Source organism: Sebastes fasciatus, chromosome 2 (genome assembly GCF_043250625.1).
Source record: "Sebastes fasciatus isolate fSebFas1 chromosome 2, fSebFas1.pri, whole genome shotgun sequence".
Classification (NCBI taxonomy): Eukaryota; Metazoa; Chordata; class Actinopteri; order Perciformes; family Sebastidae; genus Sebastes; species Sebastes fasciatus.
Window position 1 is genome coordinate 15,162,721 of NC_133796.1, and position 15,895 is coordinate 15,178,615.

The 15,895-nt window shown below is 41.9% G+C and overlaps 2 protein-coding genes across 3 annotated transcripts in view; both read right to left on the minus strand.

The window, feature by feature from the left end:
- The window catches only part of insyn1 (inhibitory synaptic factor 1), a 625,574-nt gene that overhangs the window by 349,913 nt on the left and 259,766 nt on the right, over positions 1–15,895 (minus strand). The gene's annotated exons all lie outside the window — the stretch shown is intronic.
- Positions 1–15,895, minus strand: part of unc13c (unc-13 homolog C (C. elegans)) — a 133,400-nt gene that overhangs the window by 9,787 nt on the left and 107,718 nt on the right. Inside the window, exons 24-29 of one of the 2 annotated variants that reach the window (XM_074611026.1) lie at positions 15,549–15,575; positions 11,620–11,708; positions 11,119–11,256; positions 8,933–9,056; positions 7,220–7,279; positions 5,005–5,085 (exon numbers count right to left, since the gene is read on the minus strand). In XM_074611026.1, coding sequence (XP_074467127.1) covers positions 5,005–5,085; positions 7,220–7,279; positions 8,933–9,056; positions 11,119–11,256; positions 11,620–11,708; positions 15,549–15,575 — 519 coding nt within the window. The remainder of the gene's footprint in view (positions 1–5,004; positions 5,086–7,219; positions 7,280–8,932; positions 9,057–11,118; positions 11,257–11,619; positions 11,709–15,548; positions 15,576–15,895) is intronic. The other variant, XM_074611033.1, reaches the window with a different exon arrangement.

A 15,895-nucleotide genomic window follows, 5' to 3' on the forward strand; every position in this document is an offset into this window, starting at 1 on the left:
AAAAGTTGATACACACCAATCTCACACTTGTAGAGGTACTGGACAAGAAAACACAGTAGATAGAGGTATAAACATTGTATACAGCTGCCAGGTGACATTTGAGCCACATCATCTTCATCACACAGAATGAGTCTCCCAATAGGGGCTGGGTGGTGATTATTTTTTGACTGGTGTCAGGGCCGTACTTGGGACTGACTTAGCATAGTAAGAGTCACTGTTTTACTGCCTTACTAATGACTCAGGAGTCCCAAAATTTGACTGACGTGTGCCTCTCGTGAAAGATGCATAATCTGGCAAGCAGGGGGTGAGTCGTGGGTGGAGTTCATAAAGAGAAAAAGAATAAAATCACACACTAAATGGAAAATTGCATGCAATTAATCTAAAACGTAGCCTAGAGCAAATGCTAAATATATCCTATTAATAAAAGTTCATGCTAAATTGCATCCGCCTACCCCTGGGTCTATCAAATGAAATCAACAACATGCATTTCCATTTAATTTCAGCGATATTTACTGTTCCAAATTTTCAGACGCACTCAGCTTGTATGGAAAACAAATAGCTATCTTAACCCCTAAATAAAATTGGTCCTGGCACAATGAACTTAAAGCAGCAGTGGGCAGAATTGGAGCAAATATGATTAAAAAACGTAATTTAAAAAAAAATGGTCACTATATCCTGACAGTAGTGCATGAGACGGGTAATCTGAACGAAAAACATGGTGTCCTCCGGTGCTCCTAATGGCATCTGCAAGATTTCCCAGACCGGAGGAAAATGCATGCTTCCCCCCACACTCGACTCCCTACAATTTGCATACCGCCCAAACAGAGGCACAGAGGACGCCATCGCCCACGTCCTACACACCCTCTCTCCCACCTGGAAGGAAGGGACACTTATGTGAGGATGCTGTTCGTGGATTACAGCTCAGCGTTCAACACCATAGTGCCTTCCAGGCTCGTCACTAAGCTAAAGAATCTGGGCCTGAACACACCACTGTGTGACTGGATCCTGGACTTCCTGACGGAACGCCCCCCAGGCGGCGAGAATAGACAACCTCAATTCCACTTCACTGACTCTAAGCACAGGAGCGCCACAGGGCTGTGTTCTCAGCCACCTCCTGTACTCCCTCTACACCCACGACTGTGTGTCAACAAGAGTTTCAAACACCATCGTGAAGTTTGCGGATGACACAGCAGTTGTGGGGTTGATCTCCCATGGCGACGAGACGGCTTACAGGGCGGAGGTGACCACCCTGGAAAAGTGGTGTCAGAACAACCACCTCTCCCTGAACATCTCAAAGACCAAGGAGGTCATCGTGGATTACAGGAGTGGGGGGTTGCACTCACCACCCAGTCACCATCAACGGCACAGCGGTGGAGAGGGTGGACACCTTTAAATACCTGGGTGTCAACATCCATAAGGACTTGACATGGGCCACCCACACCACCGCTGTAGTCAGGAAGACCCAGCAGAGACTGTACGCTCTGAGGCGACTCAAGACTTTCAGACTGAAACCACAAATCCTCAGGGACTTCTACCGGGGCACCATAGAGATCCTCCTGACAGGCTGCTTCACCACCTGGTACGGCAGCTGAACTAACGTGGACCGTAAGGCGCTGGAAAGGGTGGTGCGCTCGGCCCAACACATCACCGGGTGCGAGCTGCCCAGCCTGCAGGAGCTTTACACCCAGCGGTGCCTCAGGAAGTCCCTGAGGGTCATTAAAGACACGACACACCCCCACAACAGCCTGCAGGAGCTTTACACCCAGCGGTGCCTCAGGAAGTCCCTGAGGGTCATTAAGGACACGACACACCCCCACAACAGCCTGTTCTCCCTCCTGCCCTCTGGTAGAAGATACAGGACCCCCGGGACTCTCACCAGCAGACTGAGGAACATTTTTTTCCCCAGGCCATCAGACTTTTAAATCGATAATTCATTCGACACATTCTTACACAAAAATATATCTTATACTGTTTATACTGTATATATTCTTAATACATATGTTCTTAATATGTCTGTATATGTTCTTAATACGCCCTTGTATAAAGTATTTCCTTTCATAATTGTAATGTAAATGTAATTGTAATGTAAATGTAATGGAGCTTCCCAGCAAAAAGTATTTCACACGTTTGTACCTGTACAACCGGCGTGACAATAAACATCTTGAATCTTGAATCTTGAATCACTCGCAAACTCCGAACAAACGGTCAAACTAGGCAGCGCTGATCAAATAGGAATCAATATTCTGTTACTGTAATGCATATTTCTCACCTTAAATGTTTTCAGAAATGTCTCGTAGTGTACTGTTTAGCTGTAAAATGAGAAAGTTCGTGACCCGGCAGCCGTGTTGAGATCAACTGAGGAAATACCAAGCACCGCCCACCAGCCGGAGCACAGCCAATAGTAACGCTCTCTCTGAAATGACCTGTGATTGGCCAAAGTAGATTTTTTAAAGCCTGAAAACAGAGCCATGAGGAGGTGCAAAAGTCTAGATATCTCTCAGAACACTTGAAACGTTTGCGCAATGATGCCAAAAATATACATCCTACCCCCCACTTTAAGGCCTATATTTCAGGTAAAAGAAAACAAGATATAATCTTCTGAATAAAATAAATAATAGTGCCGCTTTTAGAAAAAAAAGTGCAAACATAGCATTGAGCAGCCACTTTTTTATTTATTTATTTATTACATTTCTTTCTACTTCATTTCCTAGTGAGAGAAATACGCCTCTGTGTTGCTTCAGTTGCTTCATGCTGTCATCTCTCTTACACTGTTGTTCGCTCTAGCAAACTGTCTACACACGGTAAACAATCGATTTGATTGGACTCAATTGAGTGAAGATATTGCTGTAATAACTGGATTAGCTGCGCCTGTGGTTAATAACTGCGGCTGTAGGAAAGAAAAAAAGAACAACGCTCTGTGAAGATTATTATTTATTCTCATTATTTATCAGAAATTGGTCGTGGGTCGTGACAGAACTTACACTCAGTGCTGTTTCCAGGCAGCAGTCTGGTATCTGGTGATGCCTCGTCAAGCAGAAACTACATTCTGAGAGCCTAAAAGAAGTCCTGCTTTTTATGAGTTCAATATCTATGTATTCAATAGTTTTGTCTCATATTCTTGTTTGTGAATCTTAAGGTATCGTTAAGCATTCATGTTGTAGTTATGCATATGTTTATTCAAGTAAGAAAAGCCCTCGTCATGGCTTCAAAACCAATACACTGAAGTATATTGGTTGAGGAATGCTGCATTTGCTCTGGCAAAAAAGAGCAGTCAACTTCTTTCCCCTTTACCTTTCTTTCCATTCTTCCTTATATCTTTCATTATTATTTAATTTCTTCCTTTGTTCCCCTGTGTCCTTTTCGCCTCCCTGTTTCTTTCATTGTTTCCTATCTTCTTTTTTTCTTCTCCTCGAGGCTTATCAGCGGTTGGCATCTTGTGGTGAACCTCGCGAGGTTACACTTCTCTCTTGAGTCTACGATAAATCTACACAAACAAGTACTCCCATATATTTTCCATATACAGTATTTACTGTAATACCTATATCTGATTACAGGAAAAACAACGTATTTAAGTCTTTTAAATACATTCATGAAGGAAAAAAAGTGGCATCTATATTCTGATGTGAAGTCCATCCACACAAAAATATATCTAGTACAACAAAGCTGGATTTGGAGAGAAAGAAACAGCTGCCTTTCTTCTACAATCGCTCACAGGTCAGAGTCCAAAGAAAAGAACAAATAATGCATTATTGGGAATCAGTTAAATGGACTGCATGCCATCTGCCAGTAGTCCTCTAAGGGCCGGTGCATTTACTGATTATCCTACCCATTGGCTTTCACAGGTTCAGAGTTAAGTCTGGATAAATTTCCAGTGTCAGTGGGATAATCATTATATGCATACTTTGTTTTAACCCCTGCATTTATATATCCTCCTTAATACAATATGTACCTTTAGGATAACATTTGGATGTACCAGTCTAATACTAGTAGTCAATTATATATATTTGTATCAGTCAATATGTACAGTACATTTGGCTCCTTTTAAATGCATCTCTCCCATTGTTCATCTTCTGTAGATTACAGTTTTAAAGCCGCTGTTCCTGCAATATGAAAAATGAGATACAAGTAACACTCTGAATAGCGTTTCTTGGTCTGATCGGCCAACTCTCCTAAGGCATTACTGATCGGTGTTAATTGACTGTTCTCATTGGAATACTGATGAACAGAATTCCAGCGACATGATTGATCTAAACCTGCAGGTGGTTTCCTTGGAGACAGCAAAATCGATTAGTTTTCTCTGCACTTTATGATGCAGTGTTCTCCCAGTGGCACCTCACCATAACTCTCTTTCTTGTCCCTGTAGAACTGAGGCTCGGGTCTTGAAATTGTCTCATATCCCTTTACAACAAAAGGGAGTATGGCGGTAAATTAACAGCGCTGCATTTCACACTTTCTTTTGCTGAGAGACTTTGGGCATCTTTTCATATTCCTGGATATTAATTACGTCTGCTCAGACGTGTCTAGACTAGTATTGTCATGTGTTTTTATAACTATATTGGTATTTTTTTTGTCAAGCAATCACTTTGATTCGGGTGCATCATCTCCTTGCAGCTACGAGAAACATCAAGGAGATAGAAGTACTATCAAAAAGGGGAGATTTCGAACAATTCATGCCAGCAGGTCTCGTTTGCAATTTGCGAGGCGACAGTTAAGGATAATATTTCTCTCCTTTTCAGTAGGATGACATTAAAATAAAATATTCACACACACTCACACACACTTACAGACACACAAGTAGTTTTTTCCAGCCCACGATGTCTCAAGGACATGAAATGAAACACAGCCTGCCAGTTTTCAGTCTTTGATTTACAAAATTCTCATTAAAGGCCATTTGCATATCTATGCTTTGCCTTATGTGGCTCTCCTGTCTTTTCTAAAGGTCAAGGTTAGCCATCCAGGCGTCTCTTTCTGCACAGCCAACCGTGTAATCCACATAAAACTCACCTTGATGGTGGGAAGCACGAGGTCCATGGCTGCACACTGTCGTGGAGTCAGACTTCTGGCTTCTTCTCGAGTGACATGCTCCTGGAAGGATATCAGATCAAGTCAAACACTCGACAGTTGGCAAAACAGGAACAGAAGTTGCATTCAAATGCTTTACATTTTAAGCTGTTTCTCCAGTTATTGTGTAAATGTTTAATGACCTTAGGTGAACCATGGTACCCGAGATCGAACATCTACTGTTTACAAAACAGCACCGATTGTAGTCAATTAAACTGCAGAGTACCTGATAAATGTGAGCCTTGCTGTCTCATAAGAGTTCTAAAAATGTCTCTTAATTATGAAAAATGTGTTTTTGTCAATTCTAATTGAAGTTTTCCTGATTTGTGAATTGATTACAGCAAATAACTTCTGGCACTGCCTTATTTCCCAGGTGTTTCCCACAAAATGGCATTCATGTTTTATGAAAAAGGACTTTGAAGAAACAAAATCACTGATGCAAACACTGCTACAGACGTTGGTGCTAATCTACATAGTTTTTTTGCGTCTGGCTCCTTGTTTGCACAAAAGCGCACAAGATTTGATGTCATATTTACACTAGAAGAGTTGTGTACAATGTGCAGCTCTGTGAAAATGCACATACCATCCCCTCAAATTAGAGGCTGCCGATGAAACAAACATACATGTCTTTTTTTAAATCAGAATATGGTATAGATTTAATCTATCACACGTTTGTTTTCAACTGACTTTAAAGAGCTGGTGTGAGACAGAAAATGCTCTAATCAACATCTGTGCTAAGATGTTGTCTGTTTTCGATGCCAAGATTGCGCTGGGACCACTTGATTTGTATTGACTCAGTTCCAGTAATCTCCCCATCCTGTGAAAACAACGTAAAGGCGGCCCCAAAATAACTGAAGGCTGCAGGCAGGATGAAAAACTTCTCTCTAATGAAAACCCCATGATGCAGATGTATGGAAACCCTGTTTGTTATTTGATGTCCAGAACTGTATATTCTTTAAAAAGAAATGGTTACCTTGCTACCACATTTGGGAGGGGAAGCAGATAAAACACTATAAATCCTCAGATGTAACATATGCTTAGGCAGATAAGCGCAGGCCAGGTATGACCGTGGGATTTGTGAAGCTCAAAGGACATGATTGTCAAAATAGTCCTGCACACGGCATTATTTGTTTCAGACAAAGAAAATATCAGCCCGATTAACTCTGTTGCAAATCCAATCCATTACATGGGTCAAAGGTCAGAGCACTTAAATAGTCATTTGAAAGATATTAATTTTGCATGTTAACCCCTGTAGTAAATGAGGTTACACACATGCATTAGTAATATAATTAATTGAATAAGGATGTAGCAAGAAACGCATTACTGTATATATACATACAGGACTACATAAAAAAAATCAGTAAGGTGAGGTGAAGCTTTTAAGTCATAATCATAAATGTCATGACGATGAAGAAACCACTTTAATGCTTTGGGAGTGAGTGAGAAACACATCCATCTGTACACTAACGTACTGTACCCACAAGTTCCCACAAAGGACATCTGGCAGAGTCCCACATAAAATATCAGTATGAACACACCAACAAGTAAACACAGACACACACACACATGTATAAATGCAGATAAACACACATTCAGTTTGCATCCCCCGTATGACTCTGAGCTAAAATACCTCTCTGAGGTACTGTCATACCGCCGTTGTTAGTAAAACCACACTGAAACCACTGATCCATTCCAGTGCCTCACTACACACAGCTCGAGGGATTACACATCCTCCGGTCACATCAGCAATTAGATACCAGCCTGGCCAGTGTTGCACTGACTGAGTTACACTGTACAATGCAAAAGCCTGCAGTCGCTTACATACAGTAGCTATGCTTCCAAATGACATAATCATTGTGCACAATTAGATGCAGGTGCTAAGAGATGCTTTTACTAGTATATTTCCATCCAAATAATTTTAGGATGAGAAGGATATCTATTTTATATTCTTGGTATCTTGGCATGATGCATTTTGACATTTACTTGAGTTTCTTGTAGTGCACTGAGTCTGTGTATATCTGTATTACCTATAATGCCTCTCATATATTGTTTACAATATAATACATCATGTTCAGCATTATTAGAGATCTCTTGTTTTACTGAGAAGACAACAAGCCGGTTAAGCTTAGCTAAAGCTTAGCTACAAACCAATAATTACCTTCAGTTTGGACAGCTGTCCCAAGTCCTTGGCAGCATTGAAGATCATCTGAGCTCCTTGCTGTTGGACAGACAGACATTTTTACATTACACAAAAGGAAAATAAATTTGGAAACACTCAATAGATGACTATGAAAACAATGATTATAGAAACAAACTAAGCAACAGAAGATTAACTGGTAAAACCTTACACATTAACCAATTACTGTAATTGTGTTTTAAAGGTGCAATGTGTAAGATGTGACCAGAATTTTAGTTTAAAACATTCAAATATTGAACTAACATTATAAACAGAATGACGTCTATGTATTGTGTTGCAGATACATCTACTAAACTTAGCATGCTAAGCAGCTAGCCCCAGACCGTACTGTCTTGTAATAGCACTTGTTCCTCGAGAGGCGATAGAGAGTCACTGTAGTAGAAGTAGTAGAGCTGTAGTAGTTGTCGAGCTGCACCGAGAGCTTGTCAATCACACATCCATAGTCTGTAAGTGTTTTGTTCGTTTTTACATCCAAAGTGGCAGAAATGAGAAAACGACTCGCATCCTTGCCTCGTCCTCCTCGGCGCCGGGAGGCTGCTTTGCTGGGAGTAGAGCATGCGGCAGCTCCGGGAGACGTTCCCCCAGTTAGCTCCAGTTCAGCCAGTGCTAACCCCAGCACCAGGGGTCTGATCCGAGGGGATCGCCCCGACTCCCCATCAGCAAACTTTCTGTTGCTGCCGATACACAGGTTAGACCCAGCGCTATGACTCCTGGCGCTGGTGTTTGAGCTGATTGTGGCTGCTTCCTGGGGGTCCGTCTCCCTGAGCTGCCAAGTGCCGACCACTCTCTTCCCAGCGGGGTGGTCTCCTGGCCGCGGGGAGGACGGAACAAAGGTAGGGGTTGTTTTCTTCGTTTCTACCACTTTGGATTTTATGTAATAAACAAGCTAGCAAAGTGTACATGGACCCAGCATTTACTCTTTTTTGACGGCCAATATGGCTAATATTCAAGAATTACAGCCATATAGAACAACTACCGGATATATGTTTTAAATAGCCATATAATAGCCTACGTATGCCAGCTAACGTAAACCCTGCATGGTCTGTATAGCCTCCAGTTAGTGGCACAAACACAGAGATGGCTAATGTTAACTGTAGGCCGACGCCACACATGAAGATTATAAGATAGCAGCAGTGTCACTTTGACGTCTCTCAGAGTTTCAGCAGTGTGGTTGAGTTTTGCGTATCCTTGCCCTGCTGTTAGTTAGTAAATTGAAATTGTGTGGACCTCGTAATAGAGGTGAAATGCTGCCCTCTATTTCTTTGGAGCAGGTGATTTGGCATTACACATTGCACCTTTAAAGCTACACTATTTATTTTGGAAAATCCAAGTGACAGAGAGACGAAAATGAAAACTGCTTGACATGATGGCATTGAACTGCACTTTCGTGTTTCCATCGACAACAACAACAAAACAGTAAATTCTCTGAGATGAAAAATGTCAACTGGGCTCTAACAGAAGGATTAACAACTCAGTCTGTGTGTGTTAAGATTTAGAGATGCCATGTTTCATTTCCTGTACAGTAATGTGTATGTTATGAAGGAGCATGAAAGAGCTGAACAGATGGATGAAATGAGAGAGAGACAGGTGGAGAAGAGGAGTGAAGGTTGAGGGCAGGCCGAGAGATGAACAGAGTAACAGAAAAGGGAAAAAGACATAATTGATCAAACTCACACTCTGGTCACTCAGTGGAGGCAGAACAATTGTTCTCTCGATGGTGTTCAGGACGATTTTCCATAGCTCTTTGAGGACTCGTTTCAGAACAGTCTTCTCACAAATCTTGGCAAATAACATCAAACTGCAAAGCGGCAAAAGAAGTGTATTTGTCAGGTCAACTCTCGAGGCACATGTCTCAAAATGAGCCAACACTGCTGACGACGCCAACAAGTGATGACGCCATCATAAATAATAGGATTTAATGAAGAAAAACACCTGTGATTCATAGAATAAATGCAGTAGCTTTATACTTTAATCTCACCCTATTGTGCAAGCCGGGTCTCAAAGAGAGGAGGAAGGATTTAGTATTTCCATATCATTAAGAGGATTCCCTGTAATACCCCATTGGCCTCAATGTTGCTTTGACAAATGGTTGAGAGCGATTCCCAGATCTCAGCTGAAGCATATCATCGCTGTGGTTCTTTCAAGAATGCCACGGAAGTAAACACAGTCCCTGGGTTCAATTAATCACAGATAATGCTGGTCTCGCTTGTCTTCAGGAAACAAATGTAAAATGGTGGTAATTATTATACTGCTGTATTCATGAATGGAAATGTGATGGGTGATGTTAGGTAATCTGACCCGCCAGATGGTTTTCCACACAGAACCATCCAAGAAGCCGTCATTCTAAATTGTTTGCAAAAAAATACTTGAACCATCTGTCAATCAAACTCTTGCTCGAGCCAGTCGGGAGAAAAGCGAATATATCTTTTCCATTGAGAAAAGCCTTCAGTGCCGTTTTCTGCTCTTCTTTCTTTTTTTGAAGCTGTTGTTGTTTTGAAGAAACAATCACCTGTTGCTTCAACTACAACAATAATAGTCTTAAAACTGGATTTTGATACGAGCCCTCTATAAGATGGGACCATCATAAAGTAGTGGTGCTGGACTCGCCATAGTTGATATTGTACTTAAGTGGTCCCTAACACAATGAATCAAGTAACTAACGTTAATTGGCATGCAGTAAACCTGGGTCTTTTGGAGGCCCTGTGTCCTGGGACCTTGGGGAAGTTCCCCACTTTCCTTACTTTCGAGAGAACTGGGCATACACATGAGAGGGTAGAAGTAGGCTGAAATTTGTGTCTTTATTGTAGTTTCTGATACAACCACATCATTCCAAAATTAACAGTGAAGAATCAAAGTATTCAGAAACTCTAAAAGGTACTGTGATGTGATTGAACTCTGACACCAGCCAGTTTGAATATGGGGGTGGGATCGGCCTGTCATTTAGGAAATTGTTTTTATCATCGGTGATATACTGTAACTGAAATAATATAAGTAGCAAGTAGCTCCCCCCGTCAGCTCCGTTCTCTTTATACATCCATGGTCAGCTCCGTAAGGGCCGTTTGAATGCATTTAACATAAATGTCAGTATATGGGTGCTTTACAGTTGTAGCGTCGGCCGGTTTGACCACGGAGATGAGAGTGACGGCTGGCTTAACCGCACGTTACCGCACAACGTTGCCTGTCCATGACAGAGTTAGCATGCAGCTTTAGTCATGATGTCTTGCTCTGCTTTTCCTGGCAATGTGTGAAACCCAAAGTGTTTCCATACTTTACTGTATCTGTAGTGTTTACCACTTTGGATTTAAAATGTGAGGGTGCAGGTCGTATCCACGTCGACCCTCCACCGCTTTCTACTTTCTTATTTTGGTTCACTTCAGCCAGGTGCAGGTTGTTTTGGTTGACGGATACGGAATAGATATGACGTCACGTTACTCAGACTACAACAATAAAAGCGGTAAGTTCCTTCTACCTCCGCATTGACTCAAATGAAGCAAATATATCGATTCTGACATTAAAAAATAAATTTCAAAATTGTAAAAAAAAAAAATGCGATACTTAGGTGAATAATTTTTTTCCCCCGCCCCGAATATTTATGTTAGCCGATTAGCCATGCTAGCTCCCACAGTTTATGCAACCCCATTCACGCTTCTTTCTTCACCATCTCCTTTTCTTCACAACACGCCAACAGTAAATTCCATCAGGTGAAACTTTATGGCCATGGATGGCTGAACCTATTCACTCCTGAATTAATGACTTTTAATTGGTTTGCAAAAGAGATTGCCACTTACTGAAGACCAAAGTACAAAACTGCCTCACATCTTAGAAGTTAAACTCAGACGTTGCATTCAGCATATACCTACTTTTTATCCAGGAGGTCCATAAGAGGCCGGAGGACAGACTCTGCATCCATGGCAGCGTTGCTCCCTTTGGCCGGTCCTTTCATCTGAACCAGCTCCTGGTTCATCTGCTTCACACAGTCCTCGATCACACCTTTGAAACTGTGTGATGGAAAACAGCAGTCATTTAAATCCTTTGCTACTGGGTTCATATTTTACACTGCAACATAAGACGCTAGCTCACTGCTGCTGGTCCTATCAGATTATTGAAAATGTGTTAAAAGCAGGGGTGTCTTGTTCAAGATGAAATGTTTAGCGACTTGCTGTGCTCACTGAGCGTGGTGCGCAGCAGGAGTTTGAGTCAATTATGTTTTGAATACATCTCAATAACTAAGCAGTCTTGTAGTACACTTTCTTTGAAAGAACAAGACATGAATGGATACACTAAACTTAATGAAAATGATCCCCCCCCCCTCCCCGCCCACAGACACACACACACAGTCATTGAGTCACGCTAATGCTCACCTGGAGCCAAACACTCCACTGAGCTCATCCAGCACCGTGTTGAGTTTATTCTGCAGCTCCTTTAGCAGATCACTGGCCTCTGCATCCAGCTGTCAGTGAAAACAGACAGTTACTACATCATTACACTCCATACACTAGCCCACACTGACTACAGCTCCGAATCTCTGCCTCTACTGGGGTGGGGGTGTTAGGGGGGAGACGACAGGCACAGAGGAGAGGTAACCTGCCTCGCTGGTGGCCTCCCACTCATTTTGCCTGCCATCTGTGCCGCGCGACGTTCTGAATACAAATGGACGGCTCACCTCCGAGCGCTGCAATGATGATTGCTTACCGAGTCATGAGACATGGTGTCAGCAAAGAAGCAGCCAGCTCGTGGTCTCTCAAAAGGGAATATTTTTGTGCATTACTTCACAAGTTACAGTAGAGAGAGTACGCTCTCAGGCAACCCCGACATTGTAATATCTTTGGGGAATAAAGCTTACTCTCATATATAAATAAATCCTTGTATCTACAGATGTTTTGATACTGAAATCGTCTGCCTGACTTTTTATGTACGGAAAAAAAAAATGTTGCTGCATGTGTTTGTTTCACTATGAAATTCATTTGAGTGTGCAATTTTCTAATATTTTGTTTATCATTTAGGATATGTTGGTGTATCTAGATTCATATCTGTAGCTATACTTTGCTACTAGCCTCTTAAATCAGTGTACTATGTGCCTGAAAAATCTGACATGACCTTGCAAAGAACAAATCTTAAATACCAGCTCATATAAACACAAAATTAGCAAAATTGATTCACAGCATTTATGTGCCCATGCATGGCATATGTTGGGTTTCTGCAGCGCCATATTTATGAATGTGCATGTGATGGATGTGCAGATGTTCTTCTGTGGTTTTGGGCATATTCTGAGAAAATGCATGAGTGGATATGTGCTGTGCTGTGTGTGAGTGTATGTGTGCGTCAGTGAGTAACTGCACGTATGAGTGCATCTGTTTCACTGTTCGTCTCAGTGCTTATGAATTACGTTCGCCATGTACAAATGTCCAAACATTGATGTTTTGGATGGGGGTGGAGAGCAAACATCGCTGAGGCTCAGTGCCTGAGATGGATGTGTGAGGCCAGGCACCGCACCACATGCATGACAGATCGTCATATTAGAACCTATAAAGCCACGGAGCCGTTCATCTCGCACGTTATAAAGGCAGATGGCTCAGCTGGGAAGCGAATGTGTAAACTAAACCTTTTATAGACATTGTTATTCTGCAGACACGCCTCGATCTGCAGCACAAACGGGACAGATTTATATGTCTGTGTTCACGTGTGCACACTTTCGTACTGCTGTCACCTCAATGGAAATGACCGCAGCGTGCAAGATTTTCCTGTCACAGAGAAAATTGACCACAGTAGTCGGAGTTGTTATTTTACTCTTTGAGTAAACGGATAACATCTTTTCCATCTTTTCAAATGATAGCAGAAAAATACTGTTGGCCTTGGTCTTATATCAGTCCATCTTGGCCTGGGGAAGGTTTGAGACTGGGCTCTAATCTGCAGCCTGGCAGTCTCTGAAATTGAGATTCTCCGTTTTTTTCCCATGAACACGGTGTCTTAATGGGAAAGCTGCTACAGGAAATTCACCCCGCTGTTAGATAAACCAAGGCACCTGTCACCTCCTGAGAGGAGAAAAATCCTTTCTGACTGTGTGGTTTCTGATACTCCGGTCAAATATCTACCTAAAGACTGCAATCCTGTCTGAAAGGCCTCCATTTCACTTGCTAAATGAGGCAGTTTTGTACTGAGGTTAATGAAGGTTCTTGGATTAACTTAAAAATGGGATATAATGTTGAGAATAAAATGTATGAATGTTATCTATATTCATGTATATTGGGTGCTATGAATAATAGATCCGGTGTCTAATGTCTTTCACTCTCCATTTGCATTGTCAGAAACCAATTCAACCTCCACTGTTATGCCCTCAACTGTTGCTGACAACTATAGAATTATGGTTTTAATCATATCTAACAACCAAAATCTTTTCAGATGGAGGTCCCTGAAGCAAATGTGTAACCTAATGTGTATCAATGTAGGGGTCCTTGACACGAAAAAGGTTGAGACCACTGGTATAGAGCACCTGGCTCCACTAGTTTCACTCAACGCTGACTGACGTCCAGAGTCCTCCAGAGTGCACACACTCTCCCCTGGCTGACAGCCTATCAACAGCGGCCCAGCTTTGCTTCCCTTCGCCTGTTTCGACAAAACAATATCTACTCGCTGCCAGGGCTGTTATTCCGAAACACAGTTTGTCCTCAGCAGTGCCAAGTAAATAAAGGTTTAATAAGCCACCATCTCTAAAGTGAGAAAAGCATTTAAGCAAACGGGCCGACGCCCAAAATAAAGCCTGATACCAATCTAGGGAGATCAGTCCATGATGATTCCATAAATGTGGGCACTGTAAGAGATTATTGCTAATCTCTGTTATTGGTAATGCTATGATAACAGCTCTTGGTAATTACATTGGCTCTCTGGGAGTTAATTGCTGATAGGGAACTATTGTGTGTAATGAATAGGCTACTGTGCAGAGAGGAAACTAATGGAAAACTTTCACCTGAAATACACCTCAGCTGTATAATTAGGAAGAGAAATCGGTAACACTTCATTTTACAGGTTCACAAAAATGTCATGGTAATTAGGTGATAATTAGCAAATAACAAACTTGAAATTTCTTTGAAATTACTTACAAATTTTTCCAATATTTACCTCAATTTATCGAAAATTACGTTATTATAAACAGTTTTTAATAATTATACGCTAAAATAGCATATAATCGTTAAAATAGGGCGTTTAGGGTTGAGAAGCGGCTGTGCGCTGCTCTTCATCACACTTCTGATCGGGCACAAATCTCACCATTGTGTGACTTATTGTCTACACAAATGTAACCTGGTAGCTAATGTCATGATTCAGGGAGCTTTTTAAGAAATTTCAAATAAGTTATTTGCTAATTATTATCTATTTATCAGCAGATATGGAAATAAAGCATATCAATTAACTTTTTATTCTTTCCCTGGGAATGTATGAAATAAATTACCAGCTATTGGGGAATTAGCGGAATATAATTATTGTTATTTTGAGATAAATATTGGGGTAATCAGGCATTAATTCCAAAGAAATTTCAAATTGGCTACTTGCTGATTATTACCTAATTACCATGAAATGAAGTGTTAGCTGGAAATGTTCTTTAAGATACACCGGATTGTCCGTTAACAATGAATATCCATCATTTTACTTTTGAAGGGATGCTAAGACATCTGGTGTCATTATTCTTCAGACAATAACGGGCTGTGAGTGATCCAGGTCTAGAACTGCTAAATGTGGTGAGGTGGCGGCACATCAGCCGAGGGCACAGCTGGAGAGATTTGTAAGTGTTTGAGAAGCTCATTAAACACGGTCTGAAAAATCCTGTCAGAAGCATTTTGTGGCTGCAGCCTGGGGAATGGATAGAGATGATCAAAACCACAGCCAGCAACTTGGCGAGCCTCCGACGCCACTTTTTTGCGTCGTGGAAAAAAAAAAGGGGCAACAACGGACTTAAATAAATATCGCACTTCTAAATTAGCCATGGACAGAGAAGTGGCAGACGGGGGCGTAAAAAAAAGCAAGCTAAAAATAAAGATGGGATCGGGTGGGTTGAGCCACTATCCCCAAGAGCGCTGGGGATGGTGAGTTTGAGCAGCCTGTCCAGAGGGGTGATGGGTAATTCAGATTCCGTATGCTCTGTGGCACATGCTGCTGGAGGGGTTTTGGGGAGTGGGGGGTGAGAAGCGTAGGAGCGTGAGGGGTGGCGGGGAGGCACAGGGGGGGAGGGGGCGTGCTTTTTTTCGTATCATTCGGTAAATGGTGGGAAGGGGTGTTGAACGAGTCCTATTGCACACACCTTACAGAAGGACACAACCCCCTCCTCCTGGAGACAGAGAGAGAGAGCACAGAAAGGAAACGGGGGGGAAACAGAAGACACAACGACGGGAGACAAAACGCAAGGCAAGACAGGCGTTAGATACTGGAGGAGAGAAACATGCGTGTAAGTCATAAGAAGCCGTGGCTGCTTCTTCTCAGGGAAAATACTCAACGGTGTTTCAACAAACAAAGAGATTTACAGGGTTTTAACTCAATATTTACAAAAAAAGGCCACACATGTTATACACAAAGGGGGGTTAGCGGTAGGGAAACAGTGATGGGGAACAAAGGAAGTTACTGAGGAAAAGTAGTAGAGGTAGAAAGGTG